Source organism: Bidens hawaiensis, unplaced genomic scaffold, assembly GCF_021521415.1.
Source record: "Bidens hawaiensis isolate Kalapana, Puna unplaced genomic scaffold, B.hawaiensis_p1.1 tig00003654_1, whole genome shotgun sequence".
NCBI classification, from domain to species: Eukaryota; Viridiplantae; Streptophyta; class Magnoliopsida; order Asterales; family Asteraceae; genus Bidens; species Bidens hawaiensis.
In genome coordinates this window covers 1,368,079-1,393,877 of record NW_027491210.1, presented here as the reverse complement: position 1 = coordinate 1,393,877, position 25,799 = coordinate 1,368,079, and the positions used below count along the sequence as shown (strand labels likewise).

The 25,799-nt window shown below is 37.0% G+C and overlaps 1 protein-coding gene across 1 annotated transcript; it reads left to right on the top strand.

Moving 5' to 3' along the window:
* The first annotated feature begins 967 nt into the window (after nt 1-967).
* Nucleotides 968-22,591, top strand: LOC143624129 (serine/threonine-protein kinase BLUS1-like). Its single transcript, XM_077094857.1, has 21 exons — nt 968-1,103; nt 1,912-2,494; nt 3,000-3,254; nt 3,909-4,033; nt 4,399-4,443; nt 4,579-4,660; nt 4,756-4,824; nt 5,834-6,004; nt 6,075-6,137; nt 6,223-6,291; nt 6,392-6,526; nt 6,593-6,666; nt 10,075-10,338; nt 10,413-10,504; nt 10,623-10,678; nt 11,649-11,762; nt 11,846-11,888; nt 11,964-12,010; nt 21,758-21,819; nt 21,895-21,946; nt 22,397-22,591. The coding sequence occupies exons 2-21, from the start codon at nt 2,330-2,332 to the stop codon at nt 22,445-22,447; spliced, it is 2,034 nt and encodes a 677-aa protein (XP_076950972.1). The 5' UTR covers nt 968-1,103; nt 1,912-2,329; the 3' UTR covers nt 22,448-22,591.
* The last annotated feature ends 3,208 nt before the right edge of the window (nt 22,592-25,799 follow it).

Here is a 25,799-nt window from a genome sequence, read left to right as displayed (position 1 = left end):
TGAAATCCCGTAAATAAGAATATCAGCGTCACTATAATACCATAAAGTTATATATTGTGATTTAAATGTTTCAAACAATAAAGTTAATAAATACAAAAGGAAAAGAATATTATGGATATAATAATAAAAAATGAAATGGACAGAAACGGTGCCATCCAGATTACAATCTATCGCTATCCAAAGTTTCAAACCACATCAATACCCACATGGTCTCCACATTATTCTTTCCCAATATATCTGGCATTATTTTCCATATAAAATGGAAAATTAACTGGTTCTAGAATAATTTTCATAAATAATACAGCTCAAATAAGTAACAGCTATTACTTAAAAGTTAAAAACTATAATTAAAAATATTCACAAATATATTTTTCCATAACTTGTGGGCAAAGATGTTAAATAGATCGTGTTCATTCGGCGATAGATTGAACTCAACATCAACCTAAAACCATGTTAGCTATATGAATGATAGCATGTCACACATTTTTATTAAATAAAATGAACACGACCCGTTTAACTAGATATTTGCTATTTTCCTTTCATATATATTAATTAATACACTAAAATTCCGATACATTAAACATACAAATATACATAAAATACCTAGCCTATGTAAGTTAGTGTGAAACAACTCAAGAAGTGGTTTTCCTCATAGAAATGCTTATATCATTTTTTTTCAGTACCAGTCAAGCCCATCCCGTTCCATCCTATCATAAAATTCACCCTCCATTTCGGGTCTTCCATATATTCTTTAATCAGGTGAGGCAATTTGTAAACCTCTCACATGAGTTGTTTTTGTTTAGAGTTGAACGTCAGGTCAGTTTAACGACTAAAACCAAAGAATTAACCGACTGCATAATTTGGATGCTATTATTTAAAAATAAAAGAGAAAATAATAATAATAATGTTGGATGATGCCATTATTTGTTTGGTTAAACAGTGTAAGGTTCGATCTGAAGCAGTCGTACTCGTATACGACAGCTGTTAAGTACGTTTTTCCTTTTACACACCGGCGGATTAGCCCAAGGCTTATCTCTTCCTCTTCCTGTTACGACGTCGTTTTCAGTCGTTTCCTTCTTCTGCACCAGCTTACGAAACCCTAGGTCCGTACTTGTTTTTTATTAATTCTATGATTCATTGCTTACTTAATTCAGTTTTAAGCATAGTTTGATGTTCGAATGACTGGATTTGTGAAATGCCGTGTGATTTGCGATAGGATTGGTGTTCATGTGTTGTGGATTGATTAGTTTGAATCCGAATCAGTTTGTGAAATTGAAGAATAGATGTACGGATCGTGTTATTTTTGATGTTCCTGCTGTCGGTGGTTTGATGTTGTGCTTACTTAGAAGACTAATGCTGAATTCAGTCAATGGATTCGAAATGACGGCATAAGTAATGAAGAAGATGAAACTATAGGCTGATGTTCAATTTGATGTCTGAATGCTGTGTAGTTTTCACTAGGATTGATGTTTCAGGTGTTATTGATTGCTTAGTTTGAATCGGAATCAGTTTGTGAAGTTCAGGTGTAAGGATCGTGATTTTTGATGTTTGAAATTGTGCCTACTTAGAAGACTAATGTTTTCACCAGGATTGATTAGTTTGTGAAGTTGAAGCTCTAAGGATCTAATTTTTAGGTGATTTTGATGCTCTTATTGGTGATTGGGAGATCGTGCATGCTTAGAAGACTAATGTCAACACTAGTCAATGGTTTAGTTGACACTTGTTGCATATTTTTAAGAAATTGGGCTTTGATTATGTTTTAGATCTTATTCATAACATGTTTGGATGAAAATCTGTTGTTAAATCTGTTTCCTTCTGTGATCTCTGTCTTATATAGTACATTATAGAAAAAAACACATATGGTCTTTTTGCTTGTTATATTAACAGTTTTTTCTCTTTCTATTGTTACAGGAGTTGTGCTTCAACAAGTTTTCTCTTAGAACGCTTCTGACAAACATTATAATATATCAAGCAGTTACATAAAGCGACACCCTAGAGATTTGAGCATACCTTCTATATATTTACTAAACTTATCATCAGCTCACATTGCCAGATTGTGTTTGAAATTAGTGTTTTTATTTATCAAAAATAAAAGTACCGTGTTGTATTCACGAGGCCATTATTTGGTGGTAACCTTGAAGGACATGAAGACTGAAGGACTTTGAATGCGGTCCTGACGAAATCACTGGAGTTAATAGTTATAAAGTTATATTCCAATAAAAAGCAATGTTACCATGTTTGAGCGAATCGACATCAAGTTGACCAGCAACTCTAGGTGTTCAGGGCATTTATGGTAACGAAGGTTTTATGTATATGATTTAAAAAAACCATGGAACTACCAAAGCAGAAGTTCCCGGTAAATGCAGAGGATTACAAGCTATATGAGGAAGTCGGTGAAGGAGTCAGTGCCTCTGTGTATAGGGCACTATGTATTCCATTGAACACAATAGTCGCGATCAAGGTTCTTGATTTGGAAAAGTGTAATAATGACCTGGTATGCTTGTTTATTGATTACTTAATAATTATATACCCTGAATTGATTTAGACGTATCATATATATTCAAGCAGTCACTATTCGATTTATTAGTATAGTTTTATACATAAAACCCTAACCAAGTAAATTCTACGAATTGCCCTATACAAGATTACGAGGTCCCCAAAACAAATTGCCATCATTGTGTAATTGTGGTTGCCTAAAATGTCATTTTTTTTCTTGTACTTCAAAATGTTATGGTGCAGTAACTGAAGACGGCTCCAAAAAGATTTAGATCTTTAATAATACCTTTTGTTTGTTAAAGTGACTCAGTGTAAAGGATTTCAGTTAGAATTATGGGTTGCAATACATTTTATTTCCTTTTGGGACGGCATAGATGAATAAATCTTAACTTTCACATGTTTCAGGGCTAAATGGAATGGCATTATTTCATTAGATTTGTATCGTAATGTTTTCATTATTACGGCCCGTGTTGTATTTTTTTAAGATTCTTTTATTAAAACAGGATGGCATACGTCGTGAGGTACAGACCATGAGCTTGATCAACCACCCAAATATATTACGCTCATATTGTTCGTTCACAACCGGTCACAACCTTTGGGTTGTTATGCCATTTATGGCTGGTGGATCCTGCCTCCATATAATGAAAACTTCTTTTCCAGAAGGTTTTGAAGAGCCGGTTATTGCTACAGTGCTTCGAGAGGTCCTTAGAGCCTTGGTCTATCTTCATGCACACGGGCATATTCACAGAGATGTTAAGGTCTGCACTTGATTCCTATGCAGTTAATGCCAAAAAATAGTGGATATCGGTCAATGACCGATATCTGAGATATCGGTTATTGCGGTGGGATAGCGGTGGGATAGCGGTATATATATATATATATATATATATATAACACCAAAAGTTATCTAATAATAATACTTAAGTCTTAATACCAAAATCATAAAAGTCAATAGTTCAAAACACAAAGTAACAATATTTTTAATTTAAGACATGATTTAATCACTTAATCGAAAGCCATAAATATATAAGCATCAGCAGCGGCTGAAGAAACGGGTATCGGAGATGAGCATCAGCAACGATTGAGGTATTTTTAGGGCAATAAGCTGATCGTTCAATAATAATCATAATGAAATTGGGCTATGGGCTTACAGTTTGGGCCAAAAAAAGTAAAAATTGGGTCAAAAATATTAAACTGATAATCTCACCACTATTTCCGATATATCGGTGGCCAAATATCGGCGAAATAGCGGTAAATAGCCCGCAAATATCGGAACCGCTATTTGGACCGATATTTCGACCGCTATTTTACCGTCGGACCGATAACCGCTATAGCACCGCTATTGATAGCATAGCTTGATTCCTCAAAAGATCTATTAGATTCCGTTAATAATCTTGGTTAGTTCATTTCAGGCTGGGAACATATTAGTCGATAATAATGGTTCCATAAAGTTAGCTGATTTTGGAGTGTCTGCTTGCATGTTTGATACCGGGGATAGACAGCGTTCTAGAAATACCTTTGTGGGAACTCCTTGTTGGTATGTTTCATTTCTTTCGCTTTGCATCTTTCGGTTTTTGAGTTTTTGAAAACCTTTCAATTTTGGTTTTTCCAATTTGGGTTTGGTTTTGCTTTTTTCGATTTTGCCATGTGGGTTTTAAAAAAATTTGTCCCAAAATATGAATTTTGGCTTAAATCTCTTTGTTAGTTAATTATTATAAATTGGGCTACCCTATTTATTAAATTCTTATAAATTACTTAAAAGTATAAAATGAAAATCAATGCATTTGGTTCTGATTTCTTAGTTTTAGTTACATCAAACCAGATGTTAGTTTTGTTTGGGCTCAGTTATATCGGTTCGGTTCATGCAAACCCCTGTTTCACATGTAAATATTTTTTATTTAGGATGGCACCAGAGGTAATGCAGCAACTACATGGATACGACTTTAAGTAAGTAGTGATTCATATATACATATACTTGTTACCGTTTTGCTGTATTCCTTTTATGAGTTTATCAAATCATTTTCTTAAAACATATATACTTTACATAACTATATGCTAAAGAGATATTTTGCGCGTTACCAGGGCAGACATCTGGTCATTTGGAATCACAGCACTTGAACTAGCTCATGGTCATGCACCATTTTCAAAGTATCCACCAATGAAAGTAATTAATATAAATCTCTTTATTTAATGGTTGCATTAAGTTATTAAATTCCTGAAATTGAACATGACTCTTCCAATTTATTTCATTTTCTCCAGGTTTTGCTCATGACACTGCAAAACGCACCACCAGGTCTTGATTATGAGCGGGACAAAAAATTTTCAAAGGTTTGTGACTTGTGTCATACAAGTATTACAACATATAGGATGGCATGCTTATTTTATTTATTTATTTATTTATTTTTTATTATTATTATCTATGCAGTTAATGCCAAAAAATAGCGGATATCGGTCATTAACCGATATCTGACATATCGGTTATTGTGGTGGGATAGCGGTGTATATAATATATATATATATATATATACAAAAGAGTTCAAATAAAAAACAAGTGTTTTGTGAGAAGTGTGAGAAGAGCTTTAAAATAAAAAAAACCACCTAAATATGACACTATACAATGTAAATATGAAACAATACAATTATTTAGAAACTACCAATCTCAACCACCAGATCATAGATTCAAGGGCCTAGATCTATTCTTATTCTTCTCACAAAAATATTGTTTTTTACATTAACCCTACCCTATATATATATGTATATACACACCAAAAGTTATCTAATATTAATATTAAGTCTTAATACCAAAATCATAAAAGTCAACAGTTCAAAACACAAAATAACAATATTTTTAATTTAAGACATGATTTAATCAGTTAATCGAAAGCCATGAAATCATCCTCTGATTTAGGGCTTAGGGTTAAATCAAATGGAATTGGGCTCTGGGCCAAAAAAAAGGTGACGTGAATCATCTTTGGGACAAAAAGTATAACAAATTTGGGTAAAAAATTTTGAACTGATAAACTCTCCGATAAATCCAATATATCGGTAGTCAAATAGCGGCAAAATATCGGTAAATAGCGCAGCAAATATCGGAACCGATATTTGGGCCACTATTTCGACCGCTATTTTACAAACGGACCGATAACCGCTATAGCACCGATATTGATAGCATAGATTACTATTATTATTATTATTATCATTATTGTTATTATTGTTGTTGTTGTTATTATTATTATTATTTTAGCTTTGACTATTTGTGGGATTTACTTGGTATGGTTGTTGTTATTGTATTATTATTTTTATTATTATTATTATTAATATTATTTTCATTTTGCAGGCTTTTAAAGACTTGGTTGCTGCTTGTTTAGAGAAAGACCCAAAAAAACGTCCTTCATCTGATAAGCTTTTAAAGCATCCGTTTTTTAAACATGCACGAACAACTGATTATCTTCAAAGAACGGTTCTTGATGGTCTTCCGCCACTAGGTGATCGTTTTAGGATGCTAAAGGTATTTGCTTATGTCGTATTCATGTTATTTTATCTGTTTTGCTAATTATTTGACCGTGTTGCTGTTTCAGGCAAAAGAAGCAGATCTTCTACAGAACAGTGAAATAAATGGAAATAAAGAACATTTATCACAGGTGACATAGATACAATCAATGAATCATTATTGCTTAATATGATATTATCTGATATCCTGATATGGCTGTATTCTATAACTTGCAGCAAGAGTATATTCGTGGAATAAGTGCTTGGAATTTCAATTTGGAGGACTTGAAGAATCAGGCTGCACTTGTATGCATTCATAAATAATGTTTTACCTTTTTCTTTATACTTTTTTCTTTATCAGTTTTGATTGTAATTTGTAAAAAACACTTGGTGTCTTCGAGGGCAGATCTGGGATTATGATGAAAGTTCAACTTCTGAAAATCTGAATGCAAGTTCAAGGGAAATAGACGAGGTCAATGATATTGGATCAAGGTCATCTCCTGAGATAATTAATCATTCAGATGTTGGGTCCCACCTTGAGGTATCATGCTGATTGTGCTCCTTTAAATTGGATTAAAGTCAAGTATTTAAATATAATTATTTGCAGGATGAAATTGATGAAGTTCCTAATTTAGAGGATTCATTTGCGGCATTTCCAATGAAGCCTATTCAAGCACTCAAGTAAGATCATACATAGCGTCCAATTTTCAGTTTCTTTTTCTTTAGGTTTTATGTAATTTATTATATAGCAATTTGCAAACTCCGTGCCCTCTCACAAATTACTATTCATAAGAGTCAAATCATCATCATCATCATCATCATCATCATCATCATCGTACACAATAAATCCCACCAATAGCAAAGCTATGGTAGGGTAAGATGTAGACAACCTTACCTCTATCCCGCAGGAATAGAGAGGCTGCTTTCGGTGAGACTCCCGGCTCGTGTACGATGATGATAAGAGTCAAATCAATGTATAGAAGTGCTTTATGCACTAATGTACAAGTGATTTCAGCATGGTTAACTCAGTATAAAATTAAAGTTACAATATGCCCCCCTCAATTTTAACTACACTTAAATCACTTATACTCTATACCCTATACTTTTCCTTCTTTTTTCCCCAACCACTTTTTTGACACTTGGCCCACTCACAGTTTTTTTTTGGTTTGGTTTTATTTGTTTTTCTCTTGTAACTTTTTAGGATACGATGTTTTATAAAATTTCAAATATACCGTTTATGTTTGGGCGTAAATTTCATTCAAAATTGAGGTATTCGTAATCATTTACAAGTCATCAAAGCACAAACGTGCACACTGTCAAAGCTGCTTCATGGTGTTTAGCTTTTTTACATGTTTTTTCTTTTCTTATGACTTATAAAATATTATGGGGCTGTTTGGCAAGTGTTGAGCCATTAAGTACTGAATCAGTAAGAGGTCTAGTCTGAATGATTAAGAGACTCTGAATCAGTAAACAAACTTTCATTAGAATAACTATTTTACCCCTCCAAACTATTTTGTGCTGAATGAAAACCAAAACACATCTTAAAACAAACTTTCATTATAACAAACCAAAATACATCTTACAACAAACTTTCATTATAACCAACCAAAATACATCTTACAACAAACTTTCATTATAACCAACCAAAAGACATCTTAAAATACTTCCTCCATCCACTACTAGAAAAATGCGTTTGTTTTTAGATGTTGTGTTATGTCTAAAAGATCTCCAACAGGGCCATTTCTTACATCTTCAATACTCAGCAGTGTAACTGTTCTCTCCAACTCCTCGCTTCGCTACAATCATGGGATCTTATCATTATAAACAACAATTACTTAAATTTATAGCTAAATAGAAAAAAAACAGTATTTATAAAGATATAAAGTACATTTTACAGAATCTGCAGCTGCTTCGAAGGGGACATGATCTCCCCACTCTCAACTCCTATAACAAAAAATAAAGTAATATATAAAATGCAGATAAAAGGGGACATGATCTCCACACTCTCGACTCCTATAACAAAAAATAAAAATAATATATAAAATGCAGATAAAGGAGTTCACATACTTGGGAATCCTCTTTAATTAGTCATTGTAAGCCCTGAGGACATATCGTTCATACATTTCCGGATGTGATTTAAGCTGACATTGTATTTAAATAATATTATTACATATTAATTAGAAAACACAAATAACATAAGACACACCGTGAAGTAAAGATTACCTGATTAAGCACTTGTCTCCCAAATTTATGATTGATCTGGCGTCGGTAAAACTGGTCTGATAGAGCACGAAATTGGAGAAAGAAAAATCATTGAATATAATATGAAAAATGCCCCCATACATGTTGCCTGCAATCGCAATAAACTTCATAAATGAGAAGATATTTCAAACATTACATTACATCATAGCAGATCCTACCATTATCCTACACAACTTCACTTTCAGATGCTTGTTTTAGTTTATCAATTGTTGATTTCTTCGTAACAGTAATATCTGAATCACACAGTTTTAGTTTATTAATTGTTGATTTATTCGTAACAGTAATATCTGAATCACACATTATTCATTTATTCCTTTAGTTCCTAAATGTAAAAAAAACCGACATTAGGCATGGTTAACTGACGCCGGTTACTCATCTTGAGAATTGGGTTAGGTGCGCGGCAAAGCCAAGTTACGCGCGTTTCCCAGTTCCGGTACGCGCGTAATGAACACTATAAGTACACAAATAAAGGCAACAAACTACTTGAAGATGCATACAAATAACTGACATAAATATATAATATATATTCAATATATTATTAGAAATACTAACCTTCATTGGAGGGTGTTTTGATAAAGAAGCATGACCCATGAGCCAACTACAGTCCAGTAATTCCAAATGACCACGTGTCAGCTCTGTAAATGATGGTTATGATGTTTTAATACTAAATTTAGTTAATCCTCTATGCAAAAAAATTTCAAACATGCATGCAAATGATGAAATTGCGTACAAATTAGGCTAAACTTGAAAATAAAATCCAGTTGTTTTATAATTAATTTGAGATTCCAGAATTGACACCAATTGCGCTTATTTACCTACTCGATTACCGTTCTAAAATAGGGTTCATATGTTCTACTCAAACACGTAGCCTAAAACCGAATTGACGTGGCAAATCAAGCATATTTTCGAGATAGATCCTTGTATCATACATGGCGACAAAGGTCTTACTCAAAGAAGAAACATAAAATTAGAGTGATTATGAGAGAAATTAAGAGCATACCTGCTATTGATCGAGACACGGACTGCCATTGATCGTGGCGGTGGTGGATGTTCAGTGGTGGTCTACGATGGGGAGATGAAACCACGGTGAAGATCAGTAAGGAGGGTGGATTTTTTAACGAGGGTGTATATTAGGGTAAAGGGTATTTGTGTCTGCCGACCATTCAGCGAGAAAAAGAAGCTGAACCATTTAGATGTGTACTGAACCATTAAGAGGTGGTGTTTAATTCAATCAAACGGGCTGAATCTGAACGAATTAGACCTTGACCTCTGAATGGCTCCATTCAGACATAAACAAACAGGCCCTATGTTTTTTAATTTGCCGTTGCGACGTGCTTATTTTTATCAATGTTCGACGTGATTCTTTTTCAAAACTGAGTCGTGAATAGTGATGTACAGATCATCAAAGAACAAACGTACAAAGTGAAAGTTAACTCAAGGTTTCATTTTTTTACTTTATGTTGCTACGTGCTTATTTTATCTTCTTTTCAATGTAAACATTATTCAAAACCGCGCTATGTGCTTTTTTTTCTGCATTTCATGTAAGTTTTTTTATCTGTTTTCAAAGTCAAATATACCGTTACACTGTGCTTATTTTTATCTGCGTTTTCACATAAATTTTATTCAAAACCAAGGCTTACAAATTTCCTGCCGATCCACATACCGCCGCAACGTGCGGGTTCACATCTACCATTTAAGGAAAGAAAGTATTATGTGGATGCAAATTGTAGTTGTCATGCAAGATTTACAATTGGTAACATGTGAATGAGAAGAAACAATGATGCTTTTGTTTCTTATCATCTGATTCATAGTTGTGTTTCAATATAGGGGATGTTTTGATGTCGGTCAATCTGATGTGACTGACGACGAGGATACCGTGAGCCCAAATGTAGGTGATGAAAATCAATCAGATATTGAACATAGGCCGTCACTAAAATCTGAGGACCAAGTTGATCAAAATGATAATGAGTTTCTTGAACATAAAAAATCATTACCGCGGCCAACTACTATTAGTCCAAAAAAATATTCAAGTGGTTCACTGCTACCAGATAAGATGTTTTCCTCTAAGAAGTTCGTTGGCGACTTCGAGAGGTAACTGTAGTTCTTGTAGCTTTTTGAAACATTTTTTTTCTTGATTGGTATTTATTTTATCTAATATTATGAAGAGAATCTTCACAAAGAGGTTTTCGAGTTGAACGAAGTTATAGTGGTCCACTACAAGGTCGTCAAAAGAATACCACCACAACCTCTTATTCTGGTAGGTGATCATTAACCTGCTAATTCACCTTGTTTTTGTTATTTTAACGAGTCTAAAATTTTATTTTTTATTTTCACATGTTCTTTTTTACTTTAATTGTTTTTCCTGGATAAACCAGAGGAAGCTGTGGTGCAGCGTAAGGGACGTTTTAAAGTCACTTCAGCAGACCTCAAGGTGTGGAATTACTTATTTGACCTTTTTCTGTTAACTTTGACACACTTTAAATTTTTATGAGAAAATAGATCATAATATAAATTGCTTTCACACCTAAATTTAGTTTTTGTTGCGTCTGGTAATTTTTTTATTTCTTAGTATCATTGTTAAGTGTTATCTACAAATATTTTAGTTTTAAATAAAAGATACATAACCAACTAAAGTGGAAGTAAACTTGAATATTGATTAAAACTAAACTGTTCTACATTCTACCACATTACACTAAAAAAGTAGAAATAAGAAGTAAACAATAAAAAACTACGGTTGAACGAAAGCAAAGCTATAAGGAATACCAATCAAATCAAAAGAATAACTTTTACATTATGAACTTATAATATAACACAATTGCACATTTATGAACGCATGTTGGCAATTCAGAAATTTGTAGGTTACACTTTAAATCAATGGTTTTTTTTGGAAAGGAAACTTTGAATCAATGTAATCCTTGTCATATCTTTTTTTATCGTATTAGTAAAATACTTAATACGTTAGCTAGTTTAACAAACAAAGCAACCGGAGTGGTTCGCATAGGGATTTCAATTATTATCACAATTAGTTCATAGTTTAAGAAAGAAACCTTCTGATCATTCTTTCCAATAGAATAAAATGAATGTGTTATAATAAACAAACACAATTGGACGGATACATGATTTTTGTTTTTGTTTCCTTTGATCTTATTTGCAAATCCAATTACATTAAAATATATTGATAACACTAAAAGCACCAGCAGAGCAAATGGGTTTGGATAAATATTCATATTATGCATGTGAATAGAGCATGAATATGGTTGGAGATGACCTAATTTACAAAATCTTACTTCAACAGATTCTGTTAACATTTTTTTTATAAAATAACTCTTATATTCAGCCGTTGTTTTCATTATCTTTTTCCTGAAAATTAATGTCTTTACACTGTATTTTGTTACCTTAAGGTTCCGGTTATAAGTTCCAATTTCAGTGGAACCATCAGCCCACCTACCTCAGGCGTACCTGCTTCAATTCTTTCTTCATTGCAAACCATTTTGTACCATAGCACATTGCAAAAGGTATGCACTTGATCATGTTTATATTAACTGACTTCTGAAATTTTTTTGATAGACAACAAATTTGCCACTTTCTTTGTACTCAGGAAGAACTTCATAGATTAATCAAGTTTGTTGAGCAGACTTCTGGTATTTCAGTTTCCATTGTCAACCTACATTTTGTGCACATCGACATATAAACCTAATTATTATCTCTGTATGCAGGCAATTCAATGGATCATGTGGAAGCCGGAATCAATGGGTCGTCACAGGTAATGTGACTAACGATATTAAGTAATAAATCCGTTAAATATCTGCTTCATGTTTTGATACCGTTAAGGTCAACCAATGGTTTGTCTGTTATTTATTAGAAGTTATAGTTTCGTACATATTCTTGTAGAAGCTCAAAATTTAATACATATAATTACTTTTTTAAAACACTAGTATTTACTCACCCATGCTATATAAAATAAAACCAGTTACTTATACCAGTCTATTTCACTAAATAAACAAATAAAATTACTATAAATCACCATGGCATGGACAAATGATGTTCCTTTTATTTATTCAGTGAGAATAGTCAGTTATAAGTAAAAAATTTGTTATTATCGAATAGTTAAATATGGTATTTTTGGTGTTTTGGTTAGGTAAATATGGTTATTATTATTGTTCTGAACGATTAAGTATAGATTTATGAAGTTTTAAACCTATAGGAAGATGCATATCAAAATTGTCCTTTTTATCTAAATAGTTCGAAAATCATATTATCTCAATAATAATATTCCTTTATAGAATAAAATGATCCAGGAGGTTTAATGCATTAGAAGTTTAGAACTACACTTTGGGATGCCTTCTGATTCATAAAACAATCGCATTATGTTCTTGCTATCATGATTTCTGTGTATGACATTGTGCTGTCAAACCCTTTTGCTCAAGTAGTAAATGACGCTAGTTTTTCCTTTTATATTGTTATTATCATCATCAATCATCAATCATACCCAGTTTAGTTCCACCAACAGCAAAGCTATAAGTAGGGTCTGGGGAGGGTGGGATGTAGGCACACCGTATCTCTATCCAACAGGATAAAGAGGTGGCTTTCAGAAAGACCCTCAGCTCTGTAAAACATATGTATGAGGCAATATATAGTAATAATAATAATAATAGTATTAATAATAATAATACTAATAAAAATAGTAATAATAAAAACAATAATAATAATAATAATAATAATAATAATAATACTATATGGTGTGTGAGTAGAATAAGATAAATAGAAGCTTTAAGGTGCTCATTTGTCCCCAAAAATCTTTAACTTTGATCCTACTTCTCCAAGAATTCCTATCTCCAACCATGTCCTCGGAGAGGTTTAGGTCTATCAAATCACGCCTAATCCTCTCGTCCCAAGTCAATTTAGGTCGTTCTCTACCCCTCCTCCCCTCTATAGTCATGTTTTCTACGGATCTAACAGGATTCGTCGAATGTCTTCTCTTCGCATGTCCAAACTATCTCAATCTCCACTCTCGTATCTTGTCTGATATGTTCGCTACCCCTAATCTCTCCTGAAACACAACATTTCTTATTCGGTCTAACCTTGTGTGCCCACACATCCATCGTAGCATTCTCATTTCTGCTACCTCCATCTTCCGCACTTGTGCCTTCTTGATGGCCCAGCAATCTGTTCCATATAGCATTACAGGTCTGACTGCGACCCTATAAAATTTTCCCTTTAGTTTAGTTGGGAAAGTCTTGTCGCACAATATACCTATGGCTGCTTTCCATCTACACCATCCTACCTGGACTCGGTGGGTCACATCACTGTCTAATTCCCCATCGCTCTGAACAAATGATCCTAGATACTTGTACTTCGTTACCTGCGGTACCACCTGCCCTTCAATGGTGATCTGTGTGTCATCATTGTCATTTACCTCCCCAAAATCACAGTGCAGGTACTCCGTCTTAGAGCGACTAATCCTTAAACCTTTTGTCTCTAAGGTTGATCGTCACTCCTCTAACCTCATGTTTAGATCTTGTTTTGTCTCTGCAAGTAACACAATATCGTCTGCCGACATCATGCACCACGGGAGCGTCCTTGAATCAACTTTGACAACTCATCCAAGACTACTGCAAAAAGAAACGGACTCAACGCTGACCCCTGGTGAAGTCCTACCTCTACGGGGAAGGACTCAGTATCCCCCATGGGCGCACGCACACTTGTTGCGCTCCTGGTATACCTATCCATAATTATCTCTATATATTTCCTCGGTACTCCTCTACCCTCCAAGCACTCCCAAAGCACCTGTCTTGGCACACTGTCGTATGCCTTTTCAAGGTCAATAAACACCATATGCAGGTGACGTTTCTTCTCCCTATACTTTTCCATCAATCTTCTTATAAGGTGTATTGCCTCTGTGGTGGAACGCTTCGGCATGAAGCCAAATTGGTTCACTGTAACTTGGGTTTCCCGTCTAAGTCTAACCTCAAATACTCTTTCCCATAGCTTCATAGTATGGCTTAGTAATTTGATTCCTCGGTAGTTACCACAACATTGGGTGTCTCCTTTGTTCTTATAGATAGGAACTACGATGCTGCTCCTTCACTGGTCTGGCATCTTAACAGATTTTAGGATAATATTGAAGAGATTAGTTAACCACATGACTCCTTCCTCTCCCAGACACTTCCACACCTCGATAGGTATGTTGTCTGGGCCAACCGCCTTAGCCCTTCCCATCCTCCTAAGTGCAATCTTGACCTCTTCTCGTGTTATCCGTCGGCAATAACAATTATTCGGTTGTCGTTGGAAGGTTGTGTTGTCATGTTCTCGTTGGTAAGCTCTCCCATTGTTAAAAAGATTGTGGAAGTAGGTTTGCCATCTCAGCTTGATGTCCTGCTCCTTGACCAGTTCATGTCCATATGTATCCTTTATGAACTTCACAGTTCCTAGATCTTGCCTTCTACGCTCCCTAGCCTTGGCAATCTTAAACATAGCATGTTCCCCCCTTTTTGTTTCTAAACTTTCATACATCCGTTTATACGCCGCGTTCTTTGCTTCCGCCACTGCCTTCTTCGCCTCTCTCTTGGCCGTTTTGTAGGACTCCCTCAATTCCACTCGCTCCTCATTCGTGCACCTCATAAGCTCCCTAAAACATCTTTGTTTGTCCCTTATCTTGTCTTGTACGGCCTCATTCCACCACCAAGACTCCTTGTGCCCACTTGCCTTTCCTGTTGTTACCCCGAGAGTCTCCTTTGCTACTTGGATAATGTTTCTCGCCATAGCTTCCCATATATGGGTTGAGTCCTCATTTAGTCTAGCTCCTGTCTGCCTTATGAGTTTATCCCTAAACAGTAGGAGCTTTTCATCCTTCAAGCTAAACTATCGAATTCTAGGTGTACCTTTCTTCTCTCGATCAATTAGCTTATTTCTAAAGCCTATATCTGTCACCAGCAGTCGATGTTGAGTATAATTGGTAATTGTTAATTGTATTAACTGAATAATCTGTATACAATAGGAGGCCCTATATATATATAGGACATATATTACATCTAATATTAGAAACAATCAATTACATATATAACACAAATCTCTGTCTAATATTCCCCCTCAAGCTAATGACGGGGAGCAACTTTTAGCTTGGATCTGAGAAGTAGAAATCGTTGTAAGGATAGGGGTTTTGTAAACACGTCTGCGATTTGATCATCTGTCTTGATAAACTGTATTGAGAGCTTTTTTTGAGTGACCCTTTCTCTAACAAAATGAAAGTTAATCTCCACGTGTTTTGTGCGCGCATGAAAAACGGGATTGGCCGATAGATAAGTGGCGCCGAGATTATCACACAAGATTGGTGGCAATGTCATAGAAACGTGAAGCTCCTTTAGAAGTGCTTCAAGCCATGTTAACTCAGCAACAGTGTCTGCTAGGGCTTTGTATTCGGATTATGTAGATGACCGAGAGACAGTTTGTTGTTTACGAGCACGCCATGAAATAAGATTGGACCCAAGGTAGATGGCATATCCCCCTGTGGATCGACGGTCATCGAGAGTGCCAGCCCAATCTGCATCGGAAAAGGCTGTGAGAGACCGTTTGTGAGCATCAGTGTAAGCTCAACAAACCAAGATTAGATGTTCCTTGAAGATACCGAAGAATTCTTTTGACCGCAGATCAATGATTTTCTGTAGGGGAGTGCATAAATTGACAAACTTTGTTAACCGCAAAGGTTATGTCAGGTCTGGTAAGAGTTAGGTACTGTAAAGCCCCAACTGTTTGTCTAAATTTCACTGGATTGTCAAACTGAGGGCTATCTCCGAGAGCTAAATTAGAGTTAGGGACCATAGGCGAGTCAACAGGTTTTGACTGAGAGAGACCTGCTTTTTGAATGATGTCAGCAATATATTTTTTCTGTGAGAGAAGCAAGTCATTGCCTTTGAAGATTACCTCAATGCCCAAAAAGTATGACAACCGACCCATGTCTTGGATCGCAAAAGTAGTGCTCAACCGTTGAATGATGTGGTCAATGAGTCGGGAATTGTTGCCGGTGAGAATTATGTCATCCACATAAACAAGCATATATAATAAGTGACCATTATGGGAATAAATAAACAGTGAAGGATCTGTTCTAGACCCGTGAAACCCAAGTTGTAACAAGACTCCCGAAAGACGATTGAACCAGGCCCTAGGAGCTTGTTTGAGGCCGTACAAGGACTTATGAAGCAGACACACATGATTTGGCTTTTGAGGATCGATAAAGCCTTGTGGTTTTCATAAGTATACGGTTTCCTTGAGATCACCATGAAGAAAAGCGTTTTGAACATCTAATTGGCGAAGAGGCCATTTCCTTGTAACGGCAAGCGACAGAACCACATGAACCGTGGTGGATTTTACCACCGGACTAAATGTCTCATGATAATCAATTCCCAGCTGTTGGTTAAAACCTTTCGCCACTAAACGGGCTTTGTAACGTTTTATATTCCCATTTTCATCATGTTTCAGCCTGTATACCCACTTACAATCAACAACATTAGCATTAGGAACTGGTTGTACTAAAGTCCATGTACCGTTTCTCAGTAAGGCTTTGAATTCCTCTGTCATGGCAGCACGCCATTGAGGACTTTTGTTAGCAATGGCAAAGGTGGATGGTTCAGTTGAGGAAGAGTGAGTGGAAGTGTGAAAAGCAGAAGCATTGTAGGAAGTCCGTTGCTTAGGATTTTGTCTTAGATTTGGAGGGCGTGTACGTTGTTGGGTGTTGGTTGTGATGGGGATTGAAGTGGATTCTGTTTGGACAGAAGGTTGAGTTGATGATGGAAAGGATGTGGTAGTAGATGGGGCTGTTTGAGCATAATTTTGGCAAGTCTGGTAGGCTGGAACTGTGGGTTGAGTAGCCATAGTAGAGCTGCGCTGATAGGTGGCAACAGGTGGGGCTGTTGGTGGGGAGTTGTCTGGTTGGGGCGAGGTAATGGGTGTTTGGACAACATTGGTTCGGGCTGAGGGTGATGATGGTTGAGCTGAGTTGGTAGTTGGTTCAGTTTGAGTGGGAGTTGATGAGTGATGATGTTGATCGTTTGTAGAAGATGATGGTTGTTCATGTGTTGTAGGAAAAGGATAGGATGAAAAGTAAGGATCTGGAGAGGGTGGGGTAGGTGTAGAAGAAGATGCTCGAAGGAAAGGAAAATGTGTTTCATTAAATCGTACATGTCGAGCGATGTAAATACGATTTGTGGTAGGATCAAGACATTGATATCCGTGATGTGAAGGACTATACCCAAGGAAGATACATGGTAATGAACGGAAATCCATTTTGTGTGGATTGTATGGACGAAGATGAGGAAAACATTGGCACCCAAAAACACGTAAAAATGAAAGATCGGGTTTACGATTAAGAAGATGCTCAAATGGAGAGATATGGGACGAGGTACGAGAAGGCATGCGGTTTATCAGGTATGTGGCGGTTTCAAAAGCAAAGTTCCAAAAACGCATTGGAACACCCGATTGTGCTAAGAGTGTGAGGCCGGTTTCGACCACATGGCGGTGTCGTCTCTCAACAAAGCCATTTTGTTCGCTTGTATGAGGACATGAGAGACGATGTAGAATTCCAAGTGTTGTAAAGAAAGAAGACAAGTTTCGAAATTCCCCACCCCAATCTGTTTGAACTGATTTAAGTTGTGTTTTGAATTGTCTTTCAGCCATTGTGTGAAATTGTTTAAAGGTGCTAAATACATCAGATTTTTGTTTAATGGGAAATATCCACATATATCTAGTGTAATGATCAACACAAAGTAAAAAATAGCGATGACCATAAAAGGAAGTAACAGGAGCAGGTCCCCAAACATCACAAAAAAACAAATCCAACACATGGGTACTTTTATAATTTGAAGAAGATAAATGCAGTTTTGAAGACTTTCCCATGGGACATGAGTTACAAAAAGGAAATGCAGAATTATTGCTAACAGGAAGACAATTCTTTGAAATCATGGATTGTAAAAGTTGCAAGTGAGGATGTCCAAGTCTTTGGTGCCAAGTTGTAGGAGAAGCTCGAACAGTAGAAAAAGCAACATTTGAGACAGGATGAATCTTTGGTAGATGAAAGGAGTAGAGACCATCTTTACTTGGACCCATGAGGAGGATAGTTCTCGTAACCGTATCCTTCACACAAAAAAATGTAGAGTGAAACTCAAAAAAGACATTATTATCTTGACAAAAACGTTGTACTGAAAGAAGATTTCGTTTAATTTGTGGAACGTGTAGGATGTTATTAATAGAAAGGGTTTTATTTGGTGAATTAAAGGCGGTGGAGGCAATATGAAGAATAGGTAAACTGTTGCCATTACCAACAAGAAGGGAATCCTTACCAAAGTAAGGCTCAAAATTGTCAAAGCCAGTGAGATCAGGTGCTGCATGACTGTTTGCACCAGTGTCAGGCAGCCATGATGATGATGCTTGTGAGCGATGATCAGCAAAGTTCGCTTGTGGAACGTTTCGTGGTGGACGAATTGTTGTTGGATCACGATTTGGGCACATAGATGGAATGTGCGCAATGCCACACCTGTTGCAAGAACCATAGACGGTATTCTGATTAGACGCCCAAGCAAATCTGGAATTGTTACCTGATGAGGAGCCCGTGTTCCGGTTGTTGTTATAGTTTCCTCCCGTGTTCCGGTTGTTGTTATAGTTGCCTCGTCCACGTCGGTTGTTGTTATATGAACCACGGTCACGGTTGGACTGTCCACGGGCACTGTTATAGGCCTGATTTTGCTGTTGTGCAGGTTTCACATTGAAACCTAACTGTGTCATCAGTTGTTGAAGTGATTGTACTGTTTCAGGCGGGAGTTGAAGGTTGTTCTGCGAAGTTGTGTCACGGCTGGTTGTAGCCATGAAAGCTTGGGTAACAACAGGAAGAGTGGGATCAACCTTCTTTGTCATGTATTCATGATCAGCGAGTAGCCCAGGTAATTCCAATAAGGTAACAGGAGGGTGTCGGCCAACAAGGGTGGGCTTCAAGTTGTTGTATTTTGCCCGAAGGCCTGAAATAATCAGCATAACGACATCTTTTTCTTGCATAGCTTCACCAATGTTTGCTAATGCATCATTATACTCTTGGGCTCGTGTGATATAAACAGCTGATGATTCATCAGGTTGCATCTCCATCTTGAGGAGTTGGGTTTTCAGTGTGTACTCTCGAGAAGATGTATGTGGTGCGTAAGCACGTTCCAAAGAAAGCCATAGGTCACGAGAAGTATCACCTTGTACATGCTTATAGGAGGCTTCAGAGATCGTTGACAGCAAGAGCATGCGAACGTGGGCATCATTGGAAACCCATGTTGGGTAGTCAGGGTTCGGTTGTTGGTTCGGTTGTTGTGTGGGTGGCTCTGGATCTTTGCCAGACGAGGAAGAATTAGCAGTGATGGTTTGGGATGGACATGGAAGAGAACCATCAATGTAAACATACAGGCCGTTGGTGATGAGAAAAGGTTTGATCATGGTTTTCCAATATCCATAATTGGTGGGACTTAGGGTAAACCCGAACTTGTGAGAGTTGTGGTTGGTTTTCTCCACTGTGGTGAAGGAGATGATGGCCATTGTTAAGAGGTTTGGAAGAACAGAAAAAAATAAAAGAGAGGCGGCTGTCAGGGTTGAATGATCGGTGGCTGTGATACCATATAATTGGTAATTGTTAATTGTATTAACTGAATAATCTGTATACAATAGGAGGCCCTATATATATAGGACATATATTACATCTAATATTAGAAACAATCAATTACATATATAACACAAATCTCTGTCTAATATTGAGCCACAACTGTCTCCCCCGGTATGACTTTGCAGTCTTTCCACCAACGTCGATCTCCTTGTCTCATCAAAAGGTAGTCAATTTGCGTGTCGCGTCCTCCACTGCTAAAAGTGATCAAATGAGAATCTTTTTTCTTAAAATAAGAATTTAAAATACCTAGGCCGTGTGCCACCGCAAACTCTAGGAGCTCTGTTCCGGTCTCATTCCTATCCCCAAAACCAAAACCCCCATGTACAGCTTGAAATCCATCGTTAGCCCTACCAATGTGACCATTAAAATCACCTCCTATACAAATCCTCTCTCCCCTAGGTATGCCCCCTACCACTGCGTCTAGACAATCCCAAAATTCTCTCTTTTCCTGATCCCCTAAGCCTACATGGGGCGCGTAGGCACAAACTACTGCCACTACTTCCTCTCCTAGTACTAGTCTCAATACCATAATCCTGTCATTATGTCTTATCACCTCCACCACACTAGTGTGTAGTTCCTTAGCCACTAGAAACCCCACTCCATTCCTAGCTCCAGAGCCCGAGTACCACAACTTATACCCATTACACTCCGCCCCTCTATGCCCTTTCCACTTAGTCTCCTGGAGACATGCTATCTGAACCCTACGTCTTTTAAGCACATCTACCAATTCTAGCAACTTACTATTTAGTGTTCCTACATTCCAAGAAGCCAAACGCAATACATATTCCCTATCTTTACCCGTTCCTACACCCCTCGTTTCAGGACATGGTCTCAAGTAATAGTCATGGTTCCTACGCTCTATGATTGCAACTAATCACGCAAATGCAAGCAATAGGGCACTCGATAATAATAATAATAATAATAATAATAATAATAATAATAATAATAATAATTAATAGGTAGTAGTAATAATAATAATAATAATAATAGTACTAATAATAGTGGGTTGTAATAATAGTAATAATAATAATACTGAAAATAATAATATTAATAACAACACAACGGAAGGTAAGGGAAGAAAGCAATAATCTGGGGTAATCTGTGGGGTTGCCGCAAGCCGGATTTTCCAGCCGGAGAAGATGCCGGATCTGTAAACCCGCGTAACTAATCAAGCAGTCCACTAGACCAACTGGAAGCCGTCGGAGATGCAACTGTCACTCACCGGAAAACTCTCACTACCACCGAATCTGGGTTCGGGGTTTGTTAAAACAGAGGTTGAAGAACACGGTGAGGTTTTGGTGTATTCCGTAATGTCGGTGGCCGGTGTGGGTGGAATATTCTGTGAAAATTTTGTCGGGCTACCCAAAATTGGCCGGAGATAGAAACGTGAGGTGTTGGCCAGAGAATGGCCGGAGGAGTGGCGGCCTGTACGGGGGTGTTGGCCTGAGAGAGGCCGGAGGGTGGTGGTGGTTGTGACCGTTTGGTGGTGGTACGGGGGTGTTGGCCTGAGAGAGGTTTTGACCGTTTGGTGTTTGTGTACGGAGATGCAACTGTCACTCACCTGAGAGAATTTTGGTGGTTGTGTACGGGGGTGTTGGCCTGAGAGAGGCCGGAGGGTGGTGGTGGTTGTGACCGTTTGGCCGGAGGGGGAGGAGGAGTGGTGGTGGTTGTGACTGTTTGGGATTGTACGAGAGAAGAGAGAGAGAGGATTGTACGGAGAGAAAATTCTTTCACCCGTAGAGTATCTCAATACCTTGTATATATCTATCGTTATTATTATTATTCTTACTATTATTATTATTATTATAATTATTTCATCACATGCAGATCCCTCTTACTTCCCCAAGGGAAAGAGAATTGCAGTCTCAAGTGATCCATTTACAACAAAGGTTTGAAAATTGAAAACCAAGTTGGCTTAATCAACCTTTAATCTTTTTATCTGAAAAATTCTCCACAATTTTCAGAAACACCATTTTGGCTGAGAAATTGCAAAGACAGAAGATGATGAATGCACAGGTAACTATATAATTATTATTAGTTACAATTCATAAGGATGATCACAAACCGTGGAAACCATCCAAACTGAATCAGATCGACCGGTCCAGCCGGTCGAGACTCGTAGAGTTCGGTCCATGGTTTGGTTTACGGTTTGAATAACCGGGTTTAACGGTTCTGCCGACATTATTATTATTATTATTATTATTATTATTATTATTTGTATGCTACTATGTATATGTATAATATTCGTGATCTATTTTTATCAATTAAAAAATTCAATACAAACTAAAGATTCTGAAAAAATAATAGACCGGATCGTACCGTCAGACCGAAGCGTTTTGTCGTTTTGACCCAAACGACCCAGCTGGTCTGCTTGGTGGTTCTGACTGGAATTTTATTTTCTTCTAAATCAAACCGTGAACACCATAAATCTATATCTTTTAGTAAAAATATCATTTTTTGGTGTAGTTGGAAATGAAACTTAGTGATTTGATGAAGAAAGAAAACACCGAAGAATAATTTGCATGTCTCGGTTGTGCGCATATTCGATTTCTGTGTTGTGGCGTAGTTTTTATTCTTTGATAAAATGTAACATATTTGTGAATATAAGGAAAGGGAGCCTAGTAATTATGAGTTTGTGATTCCTAGTGAGTTTCTTCATAAGCTTGGCCTATCGTTGTAATAATATTGCCCCCTTAAATATTATAATTATATACAAGCAGGATTATTTTTGTGTTTTAATGGTTAATGAAATGCCATTTTAATTTCGATAGATATAACTTGATACCTTTTGAGGTGAATAGCGTTGTTGAGTTGTTAATAAGATTGGATTTGCTGTTTCGATTTTGTTCCAACTTTGTATTATTATCGTAGAGGTCGGGTTGTATTGTAGGATACGTATACGATGCATATTACTAGACAACATAGGGTTTTTGCTTCAAGTTAACAAAATCTACTTGGTGTGGACAAGTAATCACTCAGGTGTTATTTTCTTTTCTGAGGTAAAATGTATGTAGTTCGTGGACCATATTTGCATACATCTGAGGAAGAGGTGGACCAAACCTTTGCAGTCTGCAAGAAGAAGTTTGTTTTTTAACGTATGTAGATTGCTAAAATAAGCTTGTGGTGGTGTACGAACTGTGGTAGTGGATGGTGGTGTCGCTGGATGGTGATAGTGGTAGTGGTGGTAAAAGGCGGTGGTGGTTGGTGGTGGACAGTGGCGGACGTTGGGTGGGTGGTGGGGGTAGACGGTGGTGGTGGACGGTGCGTGATGGTGGTGGCTAACGGTGGGTGGTGGTGGCGGTGGACATTGTGTGTTGGTAGGATGTAGTGTTTTAACCCTCTGCAGACATTAGAAGATTTCATTAGTGTATGAGCTAAATCAGCACCAAGAAAAGCTTGTGCAAACGTTTTTTAATAAAATGTCTTCGAGAAAACAGTCTGCACGTGGTCTGCGTGACGTTAAAAATGGTTGCGAAGATCTTTTTTAGAAAAACAAACAACTTAGGTTATATGTAGCGGAGGACAACAAATTTGGGGGGGGGGGTGTTGTTTTAGGGGTGTAATGGCTTTGTAGCCCCGTGACATTAACTTTTTCTTTTGATAATTAAATTAAGCAAATAAAAACTCATTGAATACGTCATTAACCTTTTCTTTTGATAATTAAATTAAGCAAATAAAAACTCATTGAATCAAATAATAAATAAAAGAAATACCGAAAAAAAAATAAAAGAAATATCGAAAAAAAAAACAAAACAAAAAAAAAATAAAACTAAAAACTAATTTCATACGTTGTAAAATTCGCGCATTTTTTTAACTCTTTCTTCCAATAATATAATCTCTTTGTTAAACCCGTCTAAGACGAGGAACTCATAGTCTCGTCCAATTTGCCGCAATTCAAATAGACCGGCAAGCCGTTCATTGGTTTCATTGCTACGTTGGAAGGTACAGATACATTCTACTTTTTGGGTTTCGAAACGAACAAACATATCGTTTAGTCGGTCCAGCTCTTCGTGGGCCCCCACATTGGCTCGTGTCGACGACGAACCTTCCACACTTTTTGCATTCTTTTTTCTTCCTCTCCTGGGGTCGAGCCAGCTCTTGTACGTTGTCGTTCCCTAAATTAATCGTGCCATCCTCGTTTTTGTCAACAAGGTGGAAGTTACGAGCTCAGAGGGTGTTGCGGTCAGGGCCGGCTCTGAAAATTCACATGCCCCGCCGAGCCAAAAAAAATACGCCTCTTAAAACCTTAACGTACTAAATAATGTAAACACATTTTTTATACGCTAATTAAAGTTATAGCGATAAACATAACAATTTATAAAATCATGGTACTAGAATGAGTTTATGACATACTGAATATACTAATAGCTAATGAGGATTTGTGAAGCTCTCCTATTCTTGATAGCAAAATTAGTGAATCAACTATTCGTAGTTTATGCTCTCTAATGCTTCATTCGGGATAGCTATCATCGCCAACTTGCTAAGTCTTTCTTGGGGCATTGTGGATCGTAAATAAGATTTCAATAACTATAATTTCGAAATACTCCTTTCGACAGATGCTATCGTGACTGTTGAAGTTCGAAGTTGACTTTATTGTTATCCCGCCTATTCATTTCTTTTATTTATTTAAATTATATTGATTAATTGAAAGTACTTGCCTTTTTCAAATTTTAGTGAGACTATTAGTTTTTGGGTAATCTAAAAAAGTGGGTCTAAAAGGTGTTTGAGTATTAAAAAAATAATGGGATTATAAATGTTTAGATATTCTACATATATAACATCGGCAATTTTTAAAAAACATTGTGCCCCGGAAAAAAGTGCCTCGGTCGGGCGCTCACATGGCACACCCTAAGAGCCTCCCTTTGTTGCGGGTGTGCTCAGATTTGTCGACCATTTTGTAGCCCAGGATGATGCGCCGGATTGTCGAGCGACCAGAATGGTGGGGGCCTCGTTCCATTCGGGCAAACCCGAAGTTTCTCACAAGAAGTTAAATGTTGAGATGCCTTCCCTTGCCGCCCTTCTGGTTGTCATTGAGTTCGAAAGTCGGTTAACGCTCGAGATTGGATGTTGGCATAGTTTTACCACTACGCCATCCGGTCCGCTCAATCGGTTGTTTCTTTAACTCGGTATTCAACCGGTTTGCCCATTATCTTAAGCCAAACTTCAAATACGTTATTCCAAAATATTCTAGCGACTTGAAAGTTTGATAAAATTAAAATTATTTTCACAATAAATATTAGTATTAAATAAATACTAAATAAAGTTAAATAAATACTTAATATTAATAACTTGCAAACGTTGGGATCCTCCGAAATGACAATCCAAGCTCGTGTGAGAGCTACTTCTCCTCCTTCGTCCACGCTAAGTAGTCACGTGGCGCCACCGGTTCCCCGTGTTCCTTCTTTTTATGTCTACGGTCGTCTTTCAGGTTGAATCGGAGACCCGCACCGATTGAGTTTCCGGCACCGGCTCCGATTGGCTAGACCTGAACACAGGCATGGGATTTTGGGGGTTGAGGAAGTTGGCGTACATGTTTAAGTTCGGGTCGTGAAAGGAAATTGATAGTTTAGCTTCGGTTGGTTTATGATGTTCCGGAAGTTGGTTTTGCGGAATAGGGTGTTGGCTGAAACTGAGCCATGGAAAGTTTAGGCTCGGTTGCTTTTGCGGAGAATGGTATTGCCCAAAAGAGGGGAATGGATGATTCGGGTTGTTTCTAGGATTTATTTTTGTAGGTTTTTTTTGAAGAATAGTTGTGATATATTTGTATGAAAGATTGAAATTGCTGAAGATAAGTTGGAGAAGAAGATGGTATATGTGCGTATATATATTGTTTTTAATTTTTATTTATTTAGTTATTTTGTTTTGTTTT

Excerpts from the sequence above, each read along its gene's own strand:
- LOC143624129 (XM_077094857.1), top strand. The coding sequence starts at position 2,330 with ATGGAACTACCAAAGCAGAAGTTCCCGGTAAATGCAGAGGATTACAAG. Across the intron at positions 6,292-6,391 it reads TGAAGAATCAGGCTGCACTT|ATCTGGGATTATGATGAAAG; the intron begins GTATGCATTCAT and ends CTTCGAGGGCAG. Across the intron at positions 12,011-21,757 it reads GAATCAATGGGTCGTCACAG|ATCCCTCTTACTTCCCCAAG; the intron begins GTAATGTGACTA and ends CATCACATGCAG.